At 41.7% G+C, this 26,791-nt stretch overlaps 1 protein-coding gene across 5 annotated transcripts in view; it reads left to right on the top strand.

The window, feature by feature from the left end:
• Nucleotides 1–26,329, top strand: part of HIVEP1 (HIVEP zinc finger 1) — a 122,504-nt gene extending 96,175 nt beyond the window's left edge. For all 5 annotated transcript variants that reach the window (XM_033051985.1, XM_033052003.2, XM_033051993.2 and 2 more), the window contains 5 exons: nt 5,573–5,706; nt 7,058–7,233; nt 9,229–9,333; nt 21,304–21,821; nt 24,627–26,329. In XM_033051985.1, coding sequence (XP_032907876.1) covers nt 5,573–5,706; nt 7,058–7,233; nt 9,229–9,333; nt 21,304–21,821; nt 24,627–25,754 — 2,061 coding nt within the window. In that variant the 3' untranslated portion in view covers nt 25,755–26,329. The remainder of the gene's footprint in view (nt 1–5,572; nt 5,707–7,057; nt 7,234–9,228; nt 9,334–21,303; nt 21,822–24,626) is intronic.
• Nucleotides 26,330–26,791: the final 462 nt, after the last annotated feature.

The following is a 26,791-nucleotide window of genomic DNA, read 5'->3' as shown; positions in this document are numbered from 1 at the left end:
AACAAAATTTCCACTGCCATAAAACCACTGACAACTTATTGGATTGATATGGCTCCAAAGATAACGTTAAATCTTGTGCTGTGGAATGTAATCCAGAAAAAGGTTGTGACCCACATAAAAAACACATCATTCCAGAGTCAAAGTGGCAGAGCAAAATAGTCTCATTATTTCCTTAGCTGCTTGGGGGCTGTGCAGATATGATCAAGATTTTACTTGCTGGGCAGTTTTGTTGCGGACAGGACCAAAGCTGTTTGGTATAGACTGGATTTGGTATTCCTTAGTGATTGAACCACTGTGTGCCTGGGTGAGGGTGGCTCCTAGCCCCCCACTGTGGCAGCAGGTGTCCGTGTCTCTAATGGACCCAGTAGTGGATTTTGTTGTCCCATCCACTGAAGTTGTAAAGCTCTCTGAAGCATGCAGCACAGCTTTGCACTTTTCCTTGCTCTGCGCTGCATACGCCATGTCTTCGGTGCCAAACACATGGGAGCTGGCAAAAACGGGGTGTCAGTGAAGCCACAGACCTTCCCTTCTCCATGATCCTTCAGGGCATGGAAATGGTCTGGCATGGGGATAAAAGTGACTGTAACTTGTCCTACTACCATCAGCAAAACATCCCAGATGTTGGGACTCAGGGTCCGTAGGCCAGCAGTCGCTATAGAGGAGACATTCCACTGCCTTGGGAAAAGACCCCTTTTTGTGTGGGTGTTGAGAGACAGAAACTGCTGCTGTCAGAGGTGACCCTGGAATGCTTCTGTGTCTGCTAAATGTTTTGCTAAGATACAACATTGTCAGTGAGGAGGAAAGCAATAGGAAGAGAAACTGCGAGATAGGAGGAAGTAGTTTCAGAATTACAGGGCGAGTTGTGAAGATACGCTGAAACCTTTAAGGCCAAAAGGGCAGTGGAGTTAAACCTGGTCCTCCTGAAATGAGTGGGAGTCTTGCCAACATTTATATTGGAGTTCAAAACTTTATCTGTAATGATTACTGCAGAAAATGCATACAGGCTGCTGCTATGTTTTAGTGCTGTAGTTGAATCAAATTGTTGGTTCCATGTTAGTGTGCTACCTTGGTTTTAAACTCTTACTACCTTTTTTTTCCAGTCTACTTCCTCATGCATTCCATGAGATGTTGCACTTAAATAGTGCTAAATTTAAAAAAAAAAAAGGAAAGAAATGTTTAGCTTTTTTCATTGTGTATAGTTGAGCAAGTCTTTCTCAGGCAATTCTCATATCCTTGTGTCATTGAGTCATGTTTGTTTTATTTTTGAAGAACAGCCTATCAGAAGAAATACAGTGATAGCAAAGCAATTGTATGCCTCTTGAAAAACAGATTTTTTCTATAAACAAATTCTGTTTAGAACACAAATAATGGATGATAATATTTTGAAAAAATATTTTGACAGCACCGTTTTAAAACACTCCAAGATTGCTTAAACGCTGGAATAGGCAGCTGTCAGGTACATTTACAGTGCTTCTTCCACAAAAGAAACACATTTACTAATCTTTCTTAAGACTTTCTTGCTGACGGTTTGAATTAAGCACATGAGCATGATGGAAATAAGGAGTTTTCAAGCTTTGCTTGGGCTGATTTACAGGCTTTGCTCAGAGCCATTACTAAGGAAAAAGGTGCAGCAAATAGCACCAGTTAAAGTTTAATTGGCACCTTAGATTGTATAAACAAGGTATACCATAGCAGAAATTAAAAATTTCAAAGACCTGATAGGTTTTTCTGTCTAATACTTCCAGAGTTTGTCTACTTTCCCTTCTAATGATTTAGGCATCAGGATTTCAGCTGTTTTCCAGAATGATGCTGCTGCTGCTGCTATTACAATAGACCTCTGTGTTACCAGTCTGCAGTTAGACCTGGTAATGGAATAGCTGATGCCAACTTGGAAACTTCCTCACAGAAGCCATGTTTAAAAAAAGCAAAAACTGAAATTTCTCAGCTCACGCCCAGTAATTCCACCGAGAGCTTTTTTGTTGGAATCTGAGGATGGAAAGCATTGGAGATAATTTCAAAAATTAATATTCCATTAAAAAAAAACAAAATCAGAAACAAACAGAAAAACAAACAAACAAAAAAAGAACAGCACAAACAAATCCAACAAAGAAAATAGAAAATAATTTTGTAAAAATTGTTGATTTCCTGCTTAGAAGCTTGGCAGGGTCCTGCATTCCTTGGGAACCATGGTTTGGATTGCAGGTGTTGGGGGTTGTATTTGCTCAAGTGGTTTGCACATTTTAACCCTGATCTGACAGAGAGCTTTTAGTGCTACCATAATCCCATTTATGAATAATAATAAAAATGCAGTGCTGTTATGTCTCTCCTTCTCTTTCACAGCTGTAGCCCTTTCTAGACTCATTTGGTGTATTCTGCTTGTGGGGCTATAACTGCTGATCTTCTCACCAAGATAAAGCAGCTGAGCTGTTCTGGGTTTTCCCCCAGAACTAAACCATGTTTACAGACACCTCGTGCTGCTGCATAACCACTACAAATCACTGTCACAAAAAAGGCAGTTCTTTCAACAATAGGTACCATGGGAAGGGAAGATACACGTGAACAAAATGCAAACAAAAAGGAACCCTGAGATTTTGTTTGCTCTTCACAATTCAGTGCTCAGAGGCAATAGATGAAGTTGCCACGTTCCAGTGATTCAGAAAACAAACCACAAAATGTTATTGGGAAAGAAGCTCCTGGAATGAGTGCAGCATGTTAAAATGTAACAGGAAGTTTCACCTGCCTCGAAAAGGCTTATTTTATCGCCCTCCTCTTTTTATTTTATTGTTCCATTTTTCCTCATTGAATTCACTGGTGTTCTATCAGAGTTCTTTCTCAAGCCTCCACATTGATCTTGGCTCTTCTCACTAAAGTGAATCAGTAGTGTGTGCAATATTCCAAGCTGATGATTTTTGAGCAAGGATAGACTGAAGAATGGAAAGTTTCTCCTAACTGTGGAAAGCTTTCCATTCTTGTATGATATGCCACAACAGTCCAGCTCATCACTGGAAAGTAGTTAAATGTAGAAGATTTTTATGTGTAAACTAGTAAAAGGTTAAAGATATTAAAAACATTTTCCCCAAGTGGCTGTGTGCCAGTGGGAAAAATGTTTAATGAATATTCTAATCTGAAATTTATAACTTTGATGATTCAGCCTGCAAGCATTTTTTTTTTCCAAAGGATGTTGTAAAGTACCAGAAGTATCTGTTGAACTCTGGTCTCTGGGCAGCCCTAAGAGAATTTTTTTTTTCAGTTTTATACCAGTAATTGAGGACAGTAGAGTTAAATTGGAGCAAAATGGATAAAGTAGAAATGAATCATGATCCTTGTCTCTATGGGAGTAGAGAGACAAATTTCTCTGTTAGAAACAGAAGGCAGAAGTAATCATAGAGAGGAACATTTTACAGCACTGCTTTTTTTCTGCCCTTTTCACCAGTTCACGTGGGGCTTGGGGGGATTTTAGGTGAGGTACATTAAAGGATTTCCACACAAGAAACCTGTGCTCCTTAGAGACTGGTTGCTTTTCAAAACGTGCAGAGGACCCAAGTAATTTTCACCATCAATTTGAAATTTTTCAGAAAAACCTAAACAGACTGCTTTTTTCATTGTCAGTGAGCATTTCTGTAGATTTCTGTGTCAGAAACTCAATGTTTCTGTTACTCTGATATCAGCATTTTGCATGTCCAAGACACTGAAACAATTTCTAAAGCAGCAAATAAACAGTAAACTAAAGTACAGCATGGGAGGTAAATAATTTTAATACATAAGTTGAACTGCCTTTTAGGTGTACATAGACACATGTTTTAAAAAAAAGGGTAGTGGGAAATTTAGAGATATTTGGTTTCATGTATCTTCTGTAATCTTTCGTTTTCCTTTGTCTTTTCACTATTTAAAATTGAATCTGGAAAACAATAATTGGTATATAGTATTGAAAGATCAGGCACTTGAAGATTGCATTATTTCAGCTTCTGGAAATATTTATGTGGTTGGTTTATTGTGTGTATTCTGTATTTTCCACAACTCTTTTCCCATTAAGCTACAAATGTCACTTTGTTACTCTTTGTTTGCAGTGGAAACAAAAGCAGTTTATGTGCCAGGTGGTGTATAGGAACTGCAGAATGGCTGAGGTGCAATTATTGGAGCAGACTTCACTTCTGATATTTCTCATCCAGAACATCATCTTCTTTCACCTTGTATGGGTGCTGTTAAAACATGCAGGGTGAAATTTCTTTCTTCCTACACACAGGCAGAGTTGTCATGTGTGCTTTGGTGCTCAGACATTTGAAAATGCAGCCTGAATCAATCCAAAGGGCTGTATGAGGGTGTATGGATTGGGGCAGTGCTTGTGCACGTGTAGCTTCCTGGGGCTTTCAATTGAATAGGAAGATGCTTTTCCTCTGATAAGTGCTAATTCCTTACCATGTGGGAATTAGAAGTGAAGGCAGTGTCTGAGGCTGCATGAAGGACAACGGCAAGGACCAGGTGCCAGAATGATGTCACCCTTCAATGTATGTAACAACCAGCAAAACTGATCAGTCATTTTAAGCCAGCCAGTGAAGTCATTCCTCTTGCCAAGAATTCACAAGCTTAGAGCATTAAATTTTATAATGAGTGAAAAACATAAGGCCAGACTTTTTTTTCTCTCATCATTTTATTCACTTATCAATATGAGCAAATGAGGTAAATGTGCCAGCTACGTGGGTAGAACAGTTTATAAATATAGCAGTAATAATTGCTGGCTAATTGGATCATTCCTTCTTTGTTGCCCATTTTATAAATATCCTAGGGTTGGAAGTAGATTTTAATTGGCAGTGTTGGGAGAACTCATCCTCCTTAAAACAAACAAAAAAAAGTTCCTTGACTAATAATCAAGGGAAATGAAAAATTATAATCTTGTTCTGCTTGACAACAGTATGTTTTTTCTTGTAATTTGGTCTGGCAGTAGGAATTTAAGTGTGGATTGTTGCTTTGGAGGGGTTCTGGAACCCCTATTAATAACCTCATCAAATCGGGAACAGTCAGTCTCCAGAGCAAAAGAGCTGTAGTTCTTGAAAAATATTAGCACTCAGACATGTTGCCTGTTAATAACCTCCCTAGGTACACCCCTCCTTCCCACCCTTCTCCTCTCTGCTGTGCCATGGGAAGGCAGCTCCTGCTGGCCATGAGGCATTGCTGTGTCCTCAGTCAGCAGACAGGTTGGTCCGGCTGCTATTGTTCAGGAAGCACTGTGGTTTGATTGTACACATCTTTCTCTGAAGGCTAGTTGTGAGCTAAAAAGCATCACCTTCATCTTCCCAGAACAAGGAAAAAGAATGTCCTACTTCAGACTCAAAGCATTCCTGGTTTCCTACATGGCCATAATCTCTGTATAGATTTAGCAGTCCACAAACAGGCAATGTATAGTAGACAAGAAGTTTAGCAAAAGATATTTTTTGTTTCATGTCTCTTAACAGTTTTAAAAACCAATTATGAGAACTGTGGCTTTTATGATGCTTTTATTCACCATAACTTGAATGTTTGAATAGCATATGAAAGACACTAATTTTAATGATAAGCATATCTCATTTTCTTTCAGCGAGCATTAAATAGGAAAAAATTGACTCCAACTGAATTCAGCAATAAGGAAAACTCCGAATCAAGCACTGAGCATGATAAAGAAAACTCCTTTATCAAAACTGTACCAAGAAGAGTTAAAATATTTGATGGAGGGCAAGTATTGTACTTTGTATACTAGATATTGTTGGGAAGATATTTTTTCCTAGATTCTAGACTTCACAGAGATGTTACTTCTTGATTGATTTATTTTAAACAACAGTTGCCATATTGCGGTCTGTGGATGTTGGTTTATGTTTCCAAGAAAAATGGAAAGTCATCAGTAGCATGGAGCCATGAGAGTTATGAGAAGGGATAATAAAATAAAGAACAGTAGGCAGTGTGATGCATTTTTTTTTCCAGGGAATGAGCATTAATCAGCACTAAAGGCAGCTAGATACAGCCAGAGATGTAAATTCTGTTCCTATGTTTCTCTTACATGATAAATAATACCTATTCTGCAGCAAGGTTGTATAACTGGAGCTGGAGAGGAAATAGTCCAGGGGCTAAGCAGCAGCCTGCGGTGCTGTCTCTGTCTGGCAGCTTGCTGTGGCATACACAGGCTGGAGAACTCTGATTTGAAAAGTGCCATGGAAATATTTACTGAGAGCCCTCCTCCCTGCACCATAATACTTTAAATCTGTTGCCTGATATAAATAACAGTTGCTTTAGCCACAGTGTTGCACTATGTACAACATCTTATAAAACAGATTTTTAAATAGAAGAGTGCCAGTGACACCTGTAAAATCTTGTATCACAAATAGTGCATATTTGATTAGTCATGATGGTCAGCTGCATGGCTTCAGTTACTGGTTCCCAGTTTGAATCTAGTCTAGGCCAGCAGTTAAATCATTACCAGCTGCCCAGGTAAAATATTGCTGTAAAATATTGTCTCTGCTCAGATCCAGACGTTGCAAGGACCAGGTCACAAAAGCTAAACACAACATTTGGCATCCTTGAGTGGAAATATGAAGGGTGTAGTTGAATCCAAATTACTTTTTCCATCTAGAGACAATCCCCACAGGCTGAGTCTGGAGGACATTGATAGGGAATTTTAAAGACTTTCCCATCATTATTCCTTTTTTGCACAAGGCAGAGTCTCAAAGATGCTCTTTTAAAGCTCCCTCATGGTGCTCAAACCTGGTTCCAAGAACTGACACCTTTAAAAGATATGTTCGTGTGTTGCTAGGAGGAAGTTCGAAATCTTTAAATGCTTAGTATCAACGGTACCTTTATTTAAAAAGATTAGCTGCTGTTCCTAAACAAGTCTGTGACTAGCTAGTGATAAATATAGATATTAATTTAACAAATACACGCAGGAGTGAGCAGAAAATGAGTGTGATTGGTTTTGTTAGTCATTGATTTTCATCTAATGTGTTATTTTAAAAATTCTGGTAGACGAGGGTTTTTAGCTGAACTCATTTTCCCATTACAACTGTTTGCCTTACTCTTATGGTACTGTTACTAGGTACAAGTCAAATGAAGACTATGTGTATGTGAGAGGGAGAGGAAGAGGGAAGTATATCTGTGAGGAATGTGGAATACGTTGCAAGAAGCCCAGCATGCTGAAGAAGCACATTCGCACACACACCGATGTCCGTCCTTACCACTGCAATTACTGCAACTTTTCCTTCAAAACTAAAGGTAGGGCTTCTTTACTGAGTTTGTTTTTCTCTTTTTCTTTCTACTTTAAAATGGAATTCTTTTCTTCTTACAGTTGGCTGGTCATGAGTTAAAGAGGTTCCCTCTCCGTGGAGTTTTATTGCCTAATGCTTCAAACGTTTGTAATTTCTTATTTCCTACTTTCCTTTGTCTTCTGTATATTTTTTCATATGATCACATGAACTGTCTGACATGCCACAGTGGGTGAGAAAGGAGTGGAAGAGGGAAATCATGGGAGTATGATGAAGGTTAGGTGAAGACAAGTGAGATGGTGCTCATCCTAGATAGATGGGACATAGAATTTTAAGGCCCTTACAGTGTCTTTTTGAGGTAGGAGATGGATGTATATTGTACTCCTATGGGAACTCAACCAATTGCTCTAGGAAGGAAATTGGCCACTAATAAATTATTATATTGAATTTTTTTTTTTACCCTTGAAGGACAAAGTTTTGCTTTCCACTTGACCTTCCAAGACCCAGAGTTGGATGTCTACTTTTTAAAGCCTGTTTATACCTTTAGATGTTTAAATGCATCCTAGTTTATGCAGGCAGTATATTAAACAGTGGTACATCCAGGACTCAAATGAAACAGACAGGAGAAATTCACAGCCAAAACAATTTCCCAAAAAAAATTCTAAGCAGTAAAATTATTCTTAGCTTTGAACATCATTTAGCAACAATCCATCCCCCCCACCCCACCCCAACTGTAACCTCAAGAACATTTATGGTTTTAGTAGGTTTGAGACTACTCAGCAGTTGGGTGGAAGACTTCCAAGAAATAACCCAGTGCTGCACAAAGTGGGATGAATGGGCTTCAGATGTCAGATGTCAAAACTCATCACTGCATCCCAACAGGCTGGGTCACCTTTATGATGAAATGCTGGAGTGCAAACTCAGTAAATTCTCATTATGGTATTGACAGAGGAGGGGTGCTGGCCAAGTTCAAGTAATTACGTTCTGCCCGTGTAAAGTTTCAGTTGTAGCATACTTGTTGTTTTCACATCCTCTTCTGCATTGGCTCCTGCCTTTACTGCTGGCAGTCAGGTCACAGAGTTGGGTGTTTGATGTTTGGTAGGCCACTCTTCATGACAGGACAGTGTAGCCAGCAGCTTCATGAGGTGTGCAAAAACTGGAAAATTTGCTATTTGTGAGTCAATATGTTCACAAAAATTATTTCAACATTTGGGATGAGTTATCACCTTCATTTTAAAGCAGAAATAAAGTACTCCATAACCATAGAAGCATCAGCATTTACACTTTAATTTTTCCTGTTTAAATAACTCAAAGAAACATTTTTTGTGAAGTTTGAGGTGGGCAGTTACTGTAGTAGCATGCATTTCATAAATAACATTAAATAAAATTTTATTTACAGATCTGAGCCACTCTTAACCATTTCTTGATGATACTTACTGTATTTTTTTAAAGGAGGAGAGCAGCCTGTGGGGTCTCTCAGCTACACATTCACTTTTGAGATTCAGATCAAGTATGTTCATGCTCTGATTTTGAATAAAATTAACATGTTGCTTAAGTTGGCATTGAAAATGTTTACGCTAAAAATAGAATTCATCAAATCCTGGAAGAGCTGCAAGATACGAACTTTGGTTTCATGTGATAGTTTTCTGTCAACGTGACTTTGAAGACTGAATCACCCCTTTTTATACATCACCATGAACAAAGAAGGGATCTCTTACACCAGTACAAAATACATCATCATGTAGAATTTCCATCCTCTTCTATTTTATTGCAATAAAAAACTTCCTGAAATGTAGACAGTGAGCTGGTAGCATGCAGGATGGAGAATCTGCTGTAGCCCTTGACAGCTTGCATTGAGGGACAAGGTTCTAGCAAGTGTAAAATCGAATTATACAGTTGGTGTAAATGTACCTGGAGAAGAGATGGACACGTTGAGCTTTGTTGAGATTTGTAGACATTTGTGTACTCACAGAGCAGGTAATTTTTATTTTTTTTTTGTCTTAAGGAAATTTAACAAAGCATATGAAGTCAAAGGCACATAGCAAGAAGTGCATGGATTTGGGAGTCTCAGTAGGCTTAATAGATGACCAGGATGGAGAAGAAGAATTTGGTAAGAAATTAAAATCTTCTTTCTTTACTGAATTATTGTGTCTATTTTGTCATTTCGGCTTCTTAACCTTTCTTTTCCAAAGCTCTTTAATTTTTATACAGGGAAAAGATACAGAGATAAAGATCTTAAGAGCTAGTCCAAGGGAGCCAGAAATACTGGAAAAACTTTCACTGAAAGAAATGACAAGCATATGCTAAGGATAAATTGCTGCTGAATTTTTCACAAAGTGTTATGCAGTTTAACTTTATCACTTTCACAGATAAATATGACAAGATTGAAAATACCAAAAAAACAGCTGTTTGCCTAGAAAAAATGCAGTCAAGTGTAGTCCTTCTTCGAAAATAGTTGTGCATGAGATGGTCCAAGTTTTGGGATGCATATTTCATAGAAATTAAATCACTAACATGCCACACAAATCACAAATATTTTCCTGAGTGGTATGCAACTTCTTCCAGCATAGAATTCCATCCTCCCTCACAAATAACTGGGATAAATCTGCAGATAGAGAACATACAGAAATTAAAAACATTATTTATCTTGACCTGTTCTACTTCTTCATTAGTGATGAGAATATTTTCACAATTAATGTATTTGCTAAAAACTGGAATTCTGCGCTTCCCACATCCCAAGAAGATTCTACTGAAGAGGACCTGAGATCAAGGACAGTCAAAGAGGGCCAAACCAGGTTCATGAGTGACTTGCTCAGCATGATAAGAAAGGTGTGCCTACACCAGAGCCAGTGGGATGGAGAACAGGATTGTACATTAGAGATCTTTGAGATCTCGGCATGTCTTAGTGCAGTGATGGCATTTTTCTCTTCCTCACATTCTTCTGTGAGGAGATGAGTTGTGCTGCCTTGCCTTGGTGTATTTTTCTCCCTCCAGTGGAATAGTTTATTAGATTGTGGATGAGGCTTGGAGAAAAGAAAGCAGTATGGGTCTTTATTTAAACTGCAAGGGAAAAGAAAGATGAATGCACTTGCTCCCATATGAAAACCACTGGCAGAATAAGCGAATCATCTTGAATCTAATTCTGAATAATGCTGGGGATATGATTCAGCTGCTGTGATTCAGTAGTGCACTAGGTAGAAAGATACCTGCATTTTTCCCTTTTTTGGCCTTCTTCAATATACTCCTTTTTCGTAAGCAAAAAATGTCTCCCTTCACAATTTGAGGTGCCAGATAAATAACACAGAAGATAAGTCACAGGAGAAATTACTGTCTTTTTCATATGGAGGAACAATTTTTATTAATATTTGCAGTCACCACATGACAGAAAATTTGTCACTTTTTAAAGCAATGTTCTGTAGCATTTGACATTTTTGTGTTTCATAAACTACAGGTGAACAGATATTTCCATTTACTGGCAACTGAAAATATTTTATTGATTAATAATTGATATTACAAATTGTATGCATTAAAGGTGGAATTTGTGGGTATAATGCAATGGGAAATGTTTCAAATGTTAACTGAATTTTCAGTAACACGGGATTGAAGGAAGCCACTTCAAACATTTGTTGAAAGAATTCTTTCCTTTGACTTCAAGACAATTTGATCAAGAAAGACAGAGGCTTTCCCTTTTTACATATCGTGTACAGGCATGTTTCACCATAGTATAAATATATTATATATTCCCTGAAATATCTTCTTTGCTCAGCACAGTAATTACTTAATAAATGAAATACTCTATTTTGGAAAAAAAAAAGCACAGACATTCTGCAGGATTTGCTACATAATCCTTGAAATTCTTAATGGAATTTAATTACAGTAATTTCACAACCATAAGGCGCACCGGACTATAAGGCGCACCCGCCGGGAGTTGGCAAAATTCGCAACTTTGTAGATCAGATAAGGCGCACCGGACTATAGGGCGCACTTTTTTTTTGCAGCGAGGCTCCACCCCCAGCTCCCTCCGCGCGGTTGCTGGCCGAGGCCCCGCCTCAACCCGGCAGTCATTGGCCCCCGGCCCCGCCTGTACCTGGCAGGGGCGGTGCCGCGGGGCCCCAGGCCCGCCTGCATCCGGCGGGGCCGGGGCATGGCCGCCACCCCTCCATGCTGCCTCTCCGGGGCCGGGCTATGGCCGCCGCCCCTCCGTGCTGCCTCTCCGGGGCCGGGCTATGGCCGCCGCCCCTCCGTGCTGCCTCTCCGGGGCCGGGCTATGGCCGCCGCCCCTCCGTGCTGCCTCTCCGGGGCCGGGCTATGGCCACCGCCCCTCCGTGCTGCCTGCACTGGGCCGGTGGGTGCCTGTGGAGGGGCGGCTCTGCCTCCACGAGGCCGGTGGGTGCCTGTGGAGGGGCGGCTCCGCCTCCACGGGGCCAGGGGGTGCCTGTGGAGGGGCGGCTCCGCCTGCACGGGGCCGGGGGGTGCCTCTGGACGGGCGGCTTCGCCTGCACGGGGCCCGGGCGTGCCTCTGGAGGGGCCATCCCGCTTGCACGGGGCCGGGGGGTGCCTCTAGAGGGGCGGCTCCGCCTCCACGGGGTTGGTGGGTGCCTGTGGAGGGGCGGCTCCGCCTCCACGGGGCCAGGGGGTGCCTGTGTAGGGGCGGCTCCGCCTCCACGGGGCCGGTGGGTGCCTGTGTAGGGGCGGCTCCGCCTCCACGGGGCCGGGGGGTGCCTCTAGAGGGGCCGTCCCGCTTGTATGGGGCCGGGGGGTGCCTCTGGACGGGCCGTCCCGCTTGCACAGGGCCTGGGGGTGCCTCTAGAGGGGCCGTCCCGCTTGCACGGGGCTGGGGCGTGCCTCTGGAGGGACGGCTCTGCCTCCACGAGGCCGGTGGGTGCTTCTAGAGGGGCCATCCCGCCTGCACGGGGCCGGGGTGTGCCTCTGGAGGGACGGCTCCGCCTGCACGGGGCTGGGGCGTGCCTGTGTAGGGGCGGCTCTGCCTCCACAGGGCCGGGGCGTGCCTCTGGAGGGGCGGCTCCGCCTCCACAGGGCTGGGGCGTGCCCGCCCCTGCTCCGCCCCACCTCCACCTGGCAGCCATGGCCCTGCCGGCTCCCCCCGTGGCTCGCAGCTCGCACTTCCGGGTAGGCAATTTTTTTGAACTTTGTCCATCAGATAAGGCGCACCGGACTATAAGGCGCACTTCCGGGTTCCAGGGAAAATTTTAGTCAAAAGGGTGCGCCTTATAGTCGTGAAATTACTGTATATGGCTACGATGCCTTTTTTTCCCCAAAAAAATAAAGGACATAGCACTTCTTTCTTTAACTGGAGCCCCAAACCAGAAAACAACTTGATGGTAAAAAAAGGTTCTGGCTCAGGTACCCATAACAAAAACCAGCAGTGCAGCACAAAGTTCAGCACTAGACCTATCCAAGAATCAGGGTAATTAAACCCCTGATAAAGGTGCATTTGCTGCAGCCAAACCAGTCTGGCCTCTCCAGTTGCTGCAGAGCAGAGGACATTTACAATTATCCATGGAAATTCAGTGAGCAGCCCTACACTTAAAAAATGTGATTTCATCCATCTCCTCACCTGGCCAGCTATGAAGGTTTTTCTCATGATAATTCAGAATCTTTCTTGTCAGCCTATTTTTAAGGCAGAATCAGGAGTGGGGAAAAAGTGTGATGTATTTGCATAGGTGTTTTTTTAAGTGTGGTTCAGTTGCCCTCTCTGAAATCCTGAACATGCTAATTTTAGGCAGCGCTTGAATCAGCTTCAACCACCTCTTTGGCTGCCCTTTGCCCGGGGCAGAGAAGCAGAGCTCACACTGGGGCCAGCACCCCTGGTGCCAGGTCTGGGCTCCAGGGACAGCCCTGGCAGTGGCACGTCACCCACAAAGGACAGTGTGATGGGCAGCATCTTCAAATGTGTGGATTTTTGGGGTTTGGTTGTTAAAAATGTTCTGTCTCTTAGAGAGTGGTCTGTCTACTCCCATCACTTTCCTCAGCTGGAAGGCAACGTGAGAAGCAGCAGAGGAAGGTGCAGAAAAATCTGATAAGAAATAATTATGACCTCAGAAAAAAAAACTTCTTCCTGAAGACTGTGTGAAATTGGCCTGTTTCCTGACCTGTAGAATGTCTGTCTGTCTATCTGTCTGTCTCCACCTAATTCATTATCTGAACATTTGGAATACTGGTTATTCTTATGGTAATAGAAATGTCTGCAGCTTTGCTTAAAATAACTAAGCTGTATGTCTTCCACTAGAATTCCACTTTGAATTAGAGAATTGACCCAGAAATTTTAAGATAGCCACCAACCTTTTATTTATGAGGGATTTTGCTGGTTCCGGTCCTTTGTAGTTTTTTTGAAAGGCTGGGTAATCACAGTTATTTGAATATACAGTTTTTTTTATTCATATGAGAAGCCAGCTGTGACCAACAGCAGTACAGATTAAATGGATGCAAACTGAACTAGGAGTGCAAACTCATGCACAATCCTGAGCACAGGCAGACACACATACACAGAGTCTGTTTTTTCAGTAATCCGAGAAGCTGAAATTTTATTGTGCTGTGGTGTCTTGGGAAAAAAAAAAAAGATGCTCTCTAGCTGTCTGAGATTGTATGTATTCACAGCTTTTAACATAGCATTCTTTGTATTTGGACTTGTCATCATTTGGGTATTAGTAAATACTTTCTGGCCTGGGTTTTTGTATTCAAAACTATTCCCTCATCCATTTATCTTTCATCTTCTGCTCTGTGGAATGTTCTTGTCACCAAAATACAGGGTTACAATGTGAGGAATGTTAATATCTGAATTAAATTGTCAGAGGAGGTGAACTGTTTAGTGTGACAAACTGCAACTGGGGATATCCTCTTTGGCCTTGCTCACACAACATTTTGCTATCCCGTCTTAAAAACAACAATAATTTGTGATCAAATTAGAACAGTTAAAAACTTTAAAGTTGTAATAAGCTAATGTATGAATGGTATGGTATGTCTGGGTAAACTTGCACAAAAGAATTCCTTAATAATGAAATCAGTAGATGGGCAGAAAATTTAAGGAGTTTCTGGGCAGAAATTCTATTCCAAAATATTCATTACTTTACCAGTAAAAAGACCTAATTGTAAGTTTCAGATACGTATTTGTAGATATCTACACACACATTAAAAAATACTTTCATTTTCCGCAGTATTATTACCACAGTTCTAAGTTAATTAGCTATACGTTACTTACAGTAGATTTTAAGTGAGTTTCAATGGCTCTTCATTAGCTTAGTCATGACTCAGTCTGTGTTTTCACTGAATCTGCATTTAAGAAGTGAAAATAAATGAAAATCTTTGCAATTATATCCTCATTTTACAAAGAGAATGGAAGGGTAGTTCTGTGTAGTTTACAATAATTATTTTAAATTTTTTTTTTATTAATATCGGAGTCCATTCTTCAACTAGATGTACATTAGACAATGCTGAAGCCCTACACCCACAGCCTGACTTTAGACTACCTAGTGCTAGGTTTGATTAACAATATATGAGTTACTTAAGAACATTTAGATGTAAATAATCTCTTTAAGCAGAAGTTACTCTTACTTTTTGGTGTAGTTTCACTTCATTACTTTCTGTGCTCTTAGGAATGAAAGTCAAAAGCCCACAGATTTTCTTCTTGTTTCTGAGGAGCCCTGGTGATCACCAGTCTGAATTTAACCCAGTAGATGTCACTGTGAGTCCTGTTAGAAGGTGATGAGCAATGGACAGTAACTGAAGCAAGACTGAATTCAGATAATTGAAGCCTATGAACAGCTTAGAATGACAGGAGGACAGCAGGGTGGGGTACAGATGCTGGCATTGTTTAAACTTGTTTACCCCTTTTTAAATTTGTGTGAATGGTTGTGGAATGATCTATTGCAAGTCTAATACAACGGGTGAAAGTCAAGTCTAAGTTGTAATTGTTTAGAAGAAAGGAGTGTTGACATACAGACCTCACTTTCGATTTATGATCATTAATGATATGCTGAAAAGTAGTTCTGCCTTTCTTACCATAGTCTACATTTTGTCTTCAGTTTGATGGAGAGTATATAGGATATAGAATGGATGCTTTATTTTTAAATGCTTTCATGTAAATGCCAGTCCGTAAGTGAAGATACTTCCAGAACCTGAGACAATAAACACTGCTTTATATTACTCAGGTGCTAAAAGGCAATAAATGTAATAAATTTAGATTTAGATGCTAATAGATAGGGAATAGTGATAGTGATAGTGAATAGATACTATGTCTTTAATCTGCATAAGTAGAGCTAGTGGCAGTCATATTGCTGTCTTTATAACTGCACATTTCCTTAGGAATCTGTAAAACTGAGAAGTCCAGACTTGTGTTTTCAAACCATTCTTGTCTTCCTGACACTGAAAGAATGAAAATGAACATTTTGCTCTTTATGTGACAATCTACTTAAATATGATTAAGTTATAACTAAATGTGACTAAATTATAAGCTTTTCAACTTCATCACTGGATTTGGTACAGAAATTGCTGAATCTGTGGCTGGTCCTCAATAAGTCAGGTTGTGTGGCAATGATACTGCTATTAAAATGAAAAGCTTTAAGTTGAGTTTCTGAAGAACTTTTGTTTTAGTACTTTGCAGTATGATGATAATTAAATAGCTGTTGTTAAGACCATGTACAGTAAGGATTCATATAGGAAAAATTTCTAATAAAATGAAAAACTTCAAAGTACATAAGGAGACATATTTCAGTTCCCTAATTAATAGTATACTAGCTGGAAATAGCAGTATGTGATTTAACCAGCCCCAGGCACCTCACAAATGGACATACTAGGATGCTGATAATTCCAGCTAATGCTATTGTGCCAAGGAACTTGGAGTTTTTTTCTTTTCTGCTCTGGAATAAAATGTCATTATAACAGAGCCTTGTCTAACAAGCTCAACACCAACACCACAAACACAGTACAGAGCTGACCAACTGAGAACTGGCAGCAAAATAAATGAAGGACTAAGATATTTTTGCTTATGATTTGTATACGCTTCAATACATAGGATAAAAAATTCAGTTGTTTTAAAAAATAATTGTAGCTGCATGTGAACAAAATCCCCAGTCAAAAGTTTTGTCCATGTTTCTATTAAGCCTTTATTTCCAGCTGTTCCTAATTTCTGCAGAGTTCAAGCCTGTAAAATTCACTTACTCCTGTGAAGTCCAGGAGGAAGAAAGAGTCTTTCTAAGGATTTAAAAGAAAAGATTGCAGCAGTTGACAGAGGATGAAAGGCATCACCTACTCTTCCAGAAAGACTCTTTGTAAAAAACTGAGGCTGTCTTGAACAGTTTGTCTCTTAAAATGGTGAGAGTTGAGTTACAAATTCGAAAGAGAAGTAGCTTTCATAAGCTTTCACTTAATAGTGTGAAACTTTTTTCCTGTTTTCTTTTTTAAAAAAGAAACAGAACTTTCATGCCAAAAGCCATTTCTCCATATGTTAGGAGCCTTTAAATTTATGATAAATCCTTCATTTGAAAATACCGTACACCATTTTACAACCTCATACAAAGTTAAACACAGAGGTAATTTTGCTCCCTCTGGAAATTGAGTCAGTTCTAGTTATATGTATGTTTATATAGATGTATATATCAGCTACATAAGCATATGGTTATAATTGTGCATAGTTCAAGATAGGAAGTGAAGAATTAATTTTTCCCCAATTAAAACTGCCAGGGAACTTTAGTAGGCAGTGTACAATCACCAGAATGGATTGGGGCCAATACTATTTAGTTAAAAAGACACTGCTTGAAAAAGAATTTTCCATCACAAGGAGTGGTCACAGCCTCAGCTTGATGCCTCCTTCAGAGGAGACCCATAACCCTGCCTGGGACTTCTGCTGCTTAAAACTGCAGCATCGGGTCCTCTTGTAACTCCACAGCAATGCTTAGTGGGATCACTGATTGGGAAAGCCTGGGTACCTCTTGTTTCAGCAAACATGCATGCAGGTATAAAAACCAGAGCAAAGCATTCCTTTGTGCATTGCCAGAACAAGCAAGTCAGGAATCTTATTTTTTCTCATCTGATGTTGCAAAGCGTGTGGGAGTAAGGGAACCACATTCATTGCTGTCACCTCGCCTACACTGCAGGCTCTGGCTCCAGGTAACCACACTCAAATAGAAGCTGGCAAATGCACAAAGGGTGGGGGTAAACAGGGAAACAATAGAGGGAAATTATATCCCATGGAGTCCTGCATGTAAGGAATTTGTGTTCCACACGGTTTCCCTTTCTCTTTCCATGGCTTTGTTGTAGAAAGCTGAGATGCAGAAAATTCCTACATAAGCAGCACTTGCTGGTAAATCCGGTAGCATTTTTAAGTGTTGATTTGAAAGAAGATAGTTTCTTCTAAATCATTGTTTGCATGTATGTTTTCTTTGTTTTACAAATGTGACAAGTCAGTCCAATCACTTCAGGTAGTTCCTCCTGCCAGTAGAAACAGTCATTCATGATTGACATCAGCTTCATAGCTTCATAGAAAATGTGATTCATGTGGAGAGAGGGAGAGAAAAAGACAAGAATCAGTAGGATTTCATAGAGAATAGTTGTGTTACACTGGTAACTGACTGAATTTAGGGGGGAGTCCAGAGTGAATTCCAAGACTTTGCAATGCTCCCTGCATTATTTAAAGAGTTGCAGGAAACCTGTATGTCACCCTTTAGATGTGACACATGGAGAAGTTTTGAATATCTGATACAGAGGCATTGAGGAAATCACAGAATATTCTGAGTTTCTGAAGTGACCCACAAGGATCTTTGAAGTCCAGCTCCTGGCCCTGCACAGCAGCATCCCCAGGAGTCACACCATGTGTCCCAGAGCATTGTCCAAATGCTTCTTGAACTCTGTCAGGTTTGGTGCTGTGACCGCTTCCCTGGGGAGCCTGTTCCAGTACCCAACCACCCTCTGGGTGAATAAACCTTTTCTAATATCCAACCTAAACCTCCCTGATGCAGCTTCAGGCCATTCCCTTGGGTCCTATCACAAGTCAGCACAGGAAAGAGATCAGTGCCTGCCCCTCCTCTTCCCCTCATGAGGAAGTTGTAACTGCAGTGAGATCTCCCCTCAGTCTCCTCTCCTCCGGGCTGAACAGACCAAGCGACCTCAGTCATTCCTCCTAAGGCTTCCCCACAAGGCTCTTCACCATCTTTGTCACCCTCCTGTGGGTGCTTTCTAAAATTTTGATCTCTTGTTCACATTGTGGCACCCACGGCTGCCCCCAGCACTGGAGGTGAGGCTGCCCCAGCTCAGAGCAGAGCAGGACAATCCCCTCCCTTGCCCAGCTGCCCATGCTGTGCCTGATTCCCCCAGGACAGGGTTGGCCCTCCTGGCTGCCAGGGCACTGCTGACTGGTGTTCAACTTGCCGTGGACCAGAACCCCCAGGTCCCTTTCCATGGGGCTGCTCTCCAGCCTCTCATTCCCCAGTCTGTACATCGAGGGTTGCTGTGTTCCAGGTGCAGAATCCAGCACTTTCCCTAATTAAGTTCCATACAGTTGGGGATTGCCCCTCTCTGATTTGTCACAGTCTCTCTGCAGGACCTCTCTGCCTTCGAGGGAGTTCAACAGCTCCTCCCAGTTTTGTATCATCTGTGAACTTGCTCAGTGTCCCTTCCAGCCCTGCATCCAAGTCATTAAGATGATTTTGAAGAGCACAGGGCTGAGGATGGGGCCCTGTGGAACCCCACTAGTGACAGGTCACCAGTCTGATGTCGCTCCATTCACTGCAACCCTTTATGCCTGACCCGTGAGCCATTTGTTCACCCATCACATGATGCGTTGTTTGTCCAGAAGGATCCTGTGACAGACAGTACCAAGTCTCTACTGAAATCCAGAAAGGTCACATCAGCTGGCTTCCCTAGGTCAGCTGGGTGGGTTACCTTGCCACACAAGCAAATTAAGTTTGATAAGCAGGACTCTCCTCTCATGAAGCTGTGCTGGCTGTGACCACGGGCTGTGTTGTCCTCCAGATGTTTTTCAATACCTCCCAGGATAATCCTCTCCATAACTTTCCCGGGCACAGAAATGAGACTGACTGGTCTGTACTTTCTGGGGTCCTCTTTTTTGAAAACTGGGACAACATTTTAGCCAGATTCCAGTCAGCTAGGACCTCTCCAGTTTCCCAAGACTGCTCAAAAATCATTGAGAGAGGCCTTGCAATGACATCAGCAGCTCTTTAAATATTCTCAGATGAATCCCATCAGACCCCATAGTCTTTAGGCATCCAGCTAGAACAGCAGTTCCCACACAACTTCAGAGTCGACTGTGAGTTTATATTCTCATAGCCGTGGTCCTCCAGCTCAGGCACTGGGACTCTCCTAGCTTATAACTGGTATTGAAGGGAGAGGTAGTTGTTTCCATTCAGAAATCAGATGTAGATGTTCTAACATTTTAGATGTGTTTGCTTTGCAAGTTACTGAGAAAACACTGTTTATATGAAGAATAGAAATGACAGAATTATAGAGAAAAAAATACCAAAAACATTTAATCAGTCCACATGTTACTAACATCTTTAACAATTGTACTTGCCATAATTTTGGAATGGAAGTTAATGAATTAATTTTTCCACTGAAATATATTTTCTATTTTGAACAGCTTTGTCTATAGATGAGAGTTATAAATTAAGACTATTTAAAATTCTTATAAATATTTTTGTGATGATCATTCCAATGACCTGGAGGATGTAGGGTATTTTTGATAACATGTGACATGTTCACATCTGCTGTAGTAAATGTAGGAAATCTAGTTTCCATATTTAACTAATGTACAAATTATTGTGTAGGCAAAGAAGGGGAAAGTAATTACAGAGGGATTTTTTCAAAGAAGCTATTAGTTCCTAATTGCATTGCTCATTTGAAACCATAAAGGCTTATAATAGTGGGTAACTTACTGAAAGGTAGCTCAGTTAAACCCATTGATTTTATCTGGAGTTCAAAATGTTTGTTTGGGTTTTGGTAACTTAGCAGCCTAAAGTATAGGCAGTATATTCAAATTCTTTTAAGGGTCTGATTTTTTTCAGAATTTTTCATTTTGATGGTAAGTTACTGTGTAAATTTCCCTTGAACAGCATCTCTGAGATTTTATCTGACATCTTTCGTTTTACAGATCCAAATGATTTTTATGCTGATATGTTTTTTTGGACAGCTCAAGAGACAGACCTTTAATCAAATACAAAATATTAATGTATTCAAAGCATTTTGTCTTTTATAAAATATGATCCCAGACAGTCTGGCTTGGAATCAGACAGAGCAGATGGGGTTTTCTGTCGCTCTACTAAATATGACTCTTTCTTTCCAAGTTAGATACAAAAGAAGGTGAAAAGCTGCAGTAGAACTGTATTTTGTAGAGAAATTTACCCCTAGACAGAGGTTTGGCTTTTAAGACTTGAAGTCAAGAGGGCTTTTTTATGCAAAGATTCATAAGTAAGAGGTAAGTTTTGATATGATTAATGCTTTCTTGGTTCCTAGGACATCTTGGGTAATTTTTTAATAAACCTTTCTAAACATTTGTGGAGTGAAAAAATCTAGTAAGGTCTAATTTTGGTCTCTTTTGCTGTTAACGAGACCGATTCTTGACTCTTCAGCCTCCAGGCTTTCTGTTTGAATCCTTCAAAAACCTTTGCAGCCATGATTCATATTAGGTACAAGGACACCCACTCACGAGTCAGAACCAGCCAGAGAATATCCCACCACTAAGGTTGACAGACCAGCCCCACACGTCAGCACAGGAAACCTAATGAACCAGGAATCTGCTCACTACTCCCTGAGCACCAGAGTGAAAGGTGACTTTGAGCAAATGGTTACAAATGGCATGAAGGCCAAATCCAGAAGATTAAAAACAACATAGAAGCAGAAGATGAAAGATTAAGTAGCTGTATAGTTAAGTATGTAAGCTGGAAAATAAAAACAAAAATATAAGTCTTCCCTGTTACTTTGAATGCAGCGTGGTATGAGTTGAAAATACATGGGCCATGTGGTTTTTTGGTGTTTTTATTTGTTCTCTTGTACTTCTTTACCAGTCATTCTAGGGCTTTGATTGTCTTAATTTTTACTTCCACTTTTGCAGGTGAGAAGCAAAGATTTGGTTATGACCGGTCAGGATATGATGTGGAGGAGTCTGATGGCGGGGATGAAGATGAAAATGACAATGAGGACGATGATGAAGACAGCCAGGCTGAGTCAGTGCTATCCACAACGCCCTCAGTGACAGCCAGCCCCCAGCACCACCCGTCTCGCCACGGCCTGCAGGATGCCTCCAGCACCGACGATGACATCCGCCTTCCAGACTGCATCACTGGGGCTCACACGGACTCCATGGATGGTCTCCCAAAAGCGCTGCTCACCAAGATGACTGTCCTTAGCACAGTGCAGTCAGTCAGCAGGACCTCCAGGACACCAGCAGAGTCCACCCTTCAGGAGGCACATGAGGGCAAAGTCCAGGAGAGAGCAGTGGGTCCCTGCAGTGCTGATGCGGCACTGACGGACATCACTCCGGCATCTCCAGGTCGCCAGATGTCTGTGGATTACCCTGATCCAGATACAACCTTGGGTCACTCCTTAATATCAACTGCAGCTCTTACAAAGGTAGGAGTGTCTAAAACCAAGGAGACAGTGGGATTTTAAGTCCTCCTTCTAAAAAGATCTCTTTGGAGATTTTTCGTGTTTCCTTTCTCTTCATTCTTAGAATTCTTGGTGATGAGTCTTTCAGAAGAGTTAAAATTAATCCAAGCACAAATGTGTAGAACCCTAGACACAAGGATGTTGTAGGAACGTTGCTTTTCAAATTCTTTAGTTTCATTGTATTCTTCCTGAAAGGTTTAATTGTAATATGGTCATTTCAGCTAATGTTTGAAGCTGATAGATTGTGTTACAAATCAGAAGGAAATAACAAATATGTGGAATGAACATATGGTGGTGGTTATGAAGTTTTCAGGGGAAGGTGATAGAATTCAGCAATCATTTTACTCTGAAATATGATGATACAATCACTGGTAATTCCAAAGGGAAATTAATCTAGTCCCAAAGTCTTTTGCCTTATAACTAAAAAAAAAAAAAAGGTACAATTGTTTATCTATCCTCCAAAAATGCTTAATAGTAGAATTAGAACAAGCACCAGATGTTCAAGGAAAACTAGGAGATTGTCTTTGCACGATAACAAAAGGAGAGATGAACACAGGACTGAGCACTGAGTTCGCATTGCTCTCAGCTTTTCTCCAAGCTGAAAGAAGATTTTAATCAGAGAAGGATGGATTTTGCCCATGCATGTGTTAGACACATGGCTTTTCAAAGGTCAGTCTGTGTGCGGGTCTGTAGGAGCGTTCAGTAATTTTGACAACTTTGTCTTTAAGACTGTGCCCACGATATCACAGAGGGAAGTGGCAAGTGCTGAGCCTTATTCACTTCAGCAGTGGCTTTAATGGACTGTGATGGGGACAGTACAAGTCACTTACCAGACTGACCCTAAAGATAGCTTTTGGAAGTTTTGAATTCTTGCTACAGACCATGTAGGCATTCAAGCTTCTCAGAGTAATGCTCAGAAAAATGAGATACAAAATAGTTTGATTAAAGGGGTAATCAAAGCACTGCCTTCTCCATGATGAATGCAGTATTTAGAAATATTACATAGAACCATGTAATCATTTAGGTTGGAAAAAATTCTTGAGATCATCAAGTCCAAGCCTAAACCTAACTGCGTGCAGTTACTGAAAAAAAAGAAGCAGAAAATTTTCAAAAGCATAAATAGTAAAAATTTCAATCTCTTTTAAGTACTTAATTGCTTCTTCTTTGAAAATTTACCCTACTAGATTTATTTTTTTTACACAGTTTAAGATAGCAAACTGTTGACATGGAGAAACAGTAAAAATTTTTACTGCATTGTATTGTTTGACACAGGTTCATCCCTGCCTGTAGGAACTGAGTTCATGTGGCAGATGTAAATTGAAGCGAGTTTGTAGTGTGACAGAGAATCAAATGGTCTCTGATCACTTTATATGCCTACCATAAAATGGGTAGGGTCCTAGTAGTTGGAGTTTAGGTTCCAGAAGCACATGTAATTGAGTTTACTCCCTCATAAATAGAACCACTGAAGAGTCAAATATTCATGCAATTAAACATGTTGAATGTTGTTCATTTATATACCTCTAATAATTGTCTACATTAATATATTAAAAAGAAAAAAGTAATGTAAGTAATATGAGGAAGTAATTCCTTTCCAGATTTTCTTTTCCTTTCCCGGACCAAAAGAAGCATCAGTCTTGTGTCTCCAGTGGTTAATCTACAGTCTGTTCCTATTGTGAAAGGCTGTGGATCCCAGTTCATTGCAGTTGAGAAAAGGAGTCAACACTGCTCAGGAAGGCTGTTGTACATTCCTTCAAAAGCATCCATACCAGTTTATCAAGATCTCTTGTGAGGTGTCAGTTCTGAGAAAGATGTTGGCTTCTTTCTCACACCCATCTTCTAATTTAGACTGATCAGCACTGCATAGCCAGTTAAGCGTGTTCTCCCTTTGCCAATACATTTTCTACCAGCAGATTTCAAAAGCATTTCTGTCTGGTTTTGTATTTTTTGTCTGCTCTAGAGAATTTTTGAGAGTTAGGACTGTAAAAACTAAGGTTACACTAGTGTGTGCATGTGTGATGAATGAGAAAATAATTGTGAGATTGCAATTGCACTTTCAGACTATGTGTTTTAGGAGATTCTAGGAAAGGAGTTCCAAGCCTTGGTTGGCAACAGGCTGTAGGAAAAGAAAAGGGAGGACAGAAACAGCATTATAAATCCAAATGTGTGCACCAAAGAAATCACAGTGATCTGAGGCAGCAGTGGAATGTGGGTCCCACATCTCATTCCAGTATCACCAATCACCTCCAGCTCTACAGGAGCTCTGGTTGTCAACCATCTCTTGTCATTGCATACCCTGTCTGCCACATTAGAGGCAGCTATGACAAATGTGCCGTGATGCTGCCTCTGCCTGCTGGAGGCTGTAATGCCTTCATTGTGCATCAAAACCGGTGCATCAAAAATGCCAGCTTATGCTTATTTAACCTTCTTGCCTGGGGTGATTCCCACATAAAACGGTTCTCCAGAGTCTTCTTGCACTTGAAACACGTGCAAAAGATATTCAGCAATGTTTTTGAGCGCTAGTGTTTGAGAGAAATTAGGCAAGAGTAATTAGGAGAGGAAAATGCAATTAGTGGGTGAGGAAGGAGGCAAAAAAAGAAAGAAAGGAAATCAGTTCATTGTTTAAACTGAGCTCTATATACTATGAACCGTTTTGTTGTTGTTCTTTCTTAGATGGGGGCCTGGGAAGCACTCCCAGCTCCCTTGTGTTTTGATGTCACTGAAGGGCAGCAGTGGCTGCCACATTAACACGCCTGTGTTGTTCTCTCCCAGAGCACGCCCTCCATCAGCTCCCCGTCCTCACCAGACCACAGCATGCCGAGCACGGTGCCGTCACCCTACACCGAAATCCCAGAGGAGAAGCCGGCTGCCGAGCCGAGAGCTCCCCAGACTCACCTCTTCAGCCACCTGCCCCTGCACTCGCAGCGCCAAGCCAAGGCTCCCTACGGCATGGTGCCGGTCGGGGGCATCCAGGTGGTCCCTGCTGGCCTGGCCACCTACTCCACCTTTGTTCCCATCCAGGCGGGGCCAGTGCAGCTCACTATCCCAGCTGTAAGCGTGATTCACAGAACTACCAGCGCCCTCGGCGAGACGGGCGGCACGGCCACCGGCACCACCACGAATCCCGTGGGAGTGGCCGAGGTGAACAGCATGGTGCCGTGCATTCCCATCGGCCAGGTGAGCGTGCCGGGCATTCAGGGGCTCAGCACGCCCAACCTGCAGCCTCTACCGCCGCTGGGCATGGAGACAGTGAACATCCTGGGCCTGGCAAACACCAACATCGCCCCGCAGATGCGCCCCCCAGGAATTACCCTCAACGCCGTGGGCCTCCAGGTGCTGGCGGCTGGCGCGGCCCCGCAGGGCACCCCCAGCCCACAGGGACACCTTCCCGGCCTGCAGATCCTGAACATCGCCCTGCCGACCCTCATCCCCTCCGTCAGCCCCGCCGAGGGGCACGCGGCCTCCGAGGCACCCAGCGCAGGCTCCAAAGCCGGCGAGGTCCAGCTGGAGCCAGCTCCTGTCGGCTTCCCCGTGGCCGAGGCTGGCCTGGCCAGCCGGGATGCTTCTCCTGGTGGCCAGCGATACAGTGGGAAGAGCCATCCCGAGCCCACTCCGCTGCCCAACCCCGTTGGTCCAGGGAAAGCTGATCCTGAAAAGACTGACCTCACGAACCCCAGCAAGCCAAAGCGTGACCTCCCTGCCCTCCAGGTGAAGAGGGCTGCCCCGGCAGAGCCCCGCTCCAAGGTGAATCCCAACACGTTAACCAAGTCCCCAGTCCACCGAACTGTGACTCCGGACAGACAGGTACCCAGGCCAGCCGCCCCGCCCCAGAGGCAAAACACGGTGCAGTTTAGCGATGGCAGCAGTGACGATGAGGATAGACTTGTAATAGCAACCTAGCTTTTGTTTTTCATTGTGTTTTTATTTTTAGGGTTTTTTGGGTTTTTTTTATAACACTTGCAGGTTTCTTTGCAAACCTTCCTTTCCTTAAAGCACATTTTTCTGACACAAACCCATTACTAATCTTCGTGCAATCATGAACTCTTGACCAATAATTGTTGTTTCTTGTCAGCTCCAGCCATTTTTGTACATGTTGTATAGACAATTGTGCCTTTTTGGAGTTTTATGTTTAGAAACCTGTACAGATTGTTGAATATATATATATAAAATATATATATATAAAATATGTATATTAAAACCAGGTAGTTGCTTGTGTTTAGTAAGTAAACATCCTATGTCAGATAAATAAAGGATTAAATTATATGTTGCACTGTTAAATGTAAATTTTTATGGCTGTGGGACAAAGTTTCTGTGTACAGATCTAGTATGTAAAACTCCATATTTATTGTATCCATATTAGTCTTGGAAAAGGGTCTGTCCATCTTTCTTGTGTAAGACGGTAGCTTTACACTTCAAAGAGAAATACAGTATCTGTGTTACAAAATATTACAGTAAAATTTTGTTTACTGACTTTACCATTGCTTATGTTGTGCCTTTTTGATGCAGTCCTGTAGCTAGAGAGGTGCTTGACTCGTTCCTTTCAGTGCCCTTCCAGCTGGTTCAGCTTGAAAGGATCTGGTGGTGGTAAAAGCCCCTGTGGTTTCACTTGTCATGAGAGAGAAACTCATCAGCTTTACTTGGACTAAAATTTTCGATTTCAAAACATCTGGCAATTGCAGAGTGGGGAGGGAGTCCCTCAGCTTTCTGTAGAGTGAGCATCCATCCACCTCGTGGTTTTTCCTGAGTAAAATTTGAAGACTTGCCTGAGGGAAAATGGCAAAAGAGTCAAGATGAAATACTTTTTATTTGTAATCTTGAACTATAAAACCACTTTTTACTGACATTAAAATGTTGTTACACAAGAAAGGAATAATTCTTTGTGTGTTAATTGCAAAATCTGCCATACAGTTGATGAAAATACCACTGCTGTAATGAGG

Source organism: Catharus ustulatus, chromosome 1 (assembly GCF_009819885.2).
Source record: "Catharus ustulatus isolate bCatUst1 chromosome 1, bCatUst1.pri.v2, whole genome shotgun sequence".
Classification (NCBI taxonomy): domain Eukaryota; kingdom Metazoa; phylum Chordata; class Aves; order Passeriformes; family Turdidae; genus Catharus; species Catharus ustulatus.
This window is presented reverse-complemented; position numbering and strand designations above follow the sequence as displayed.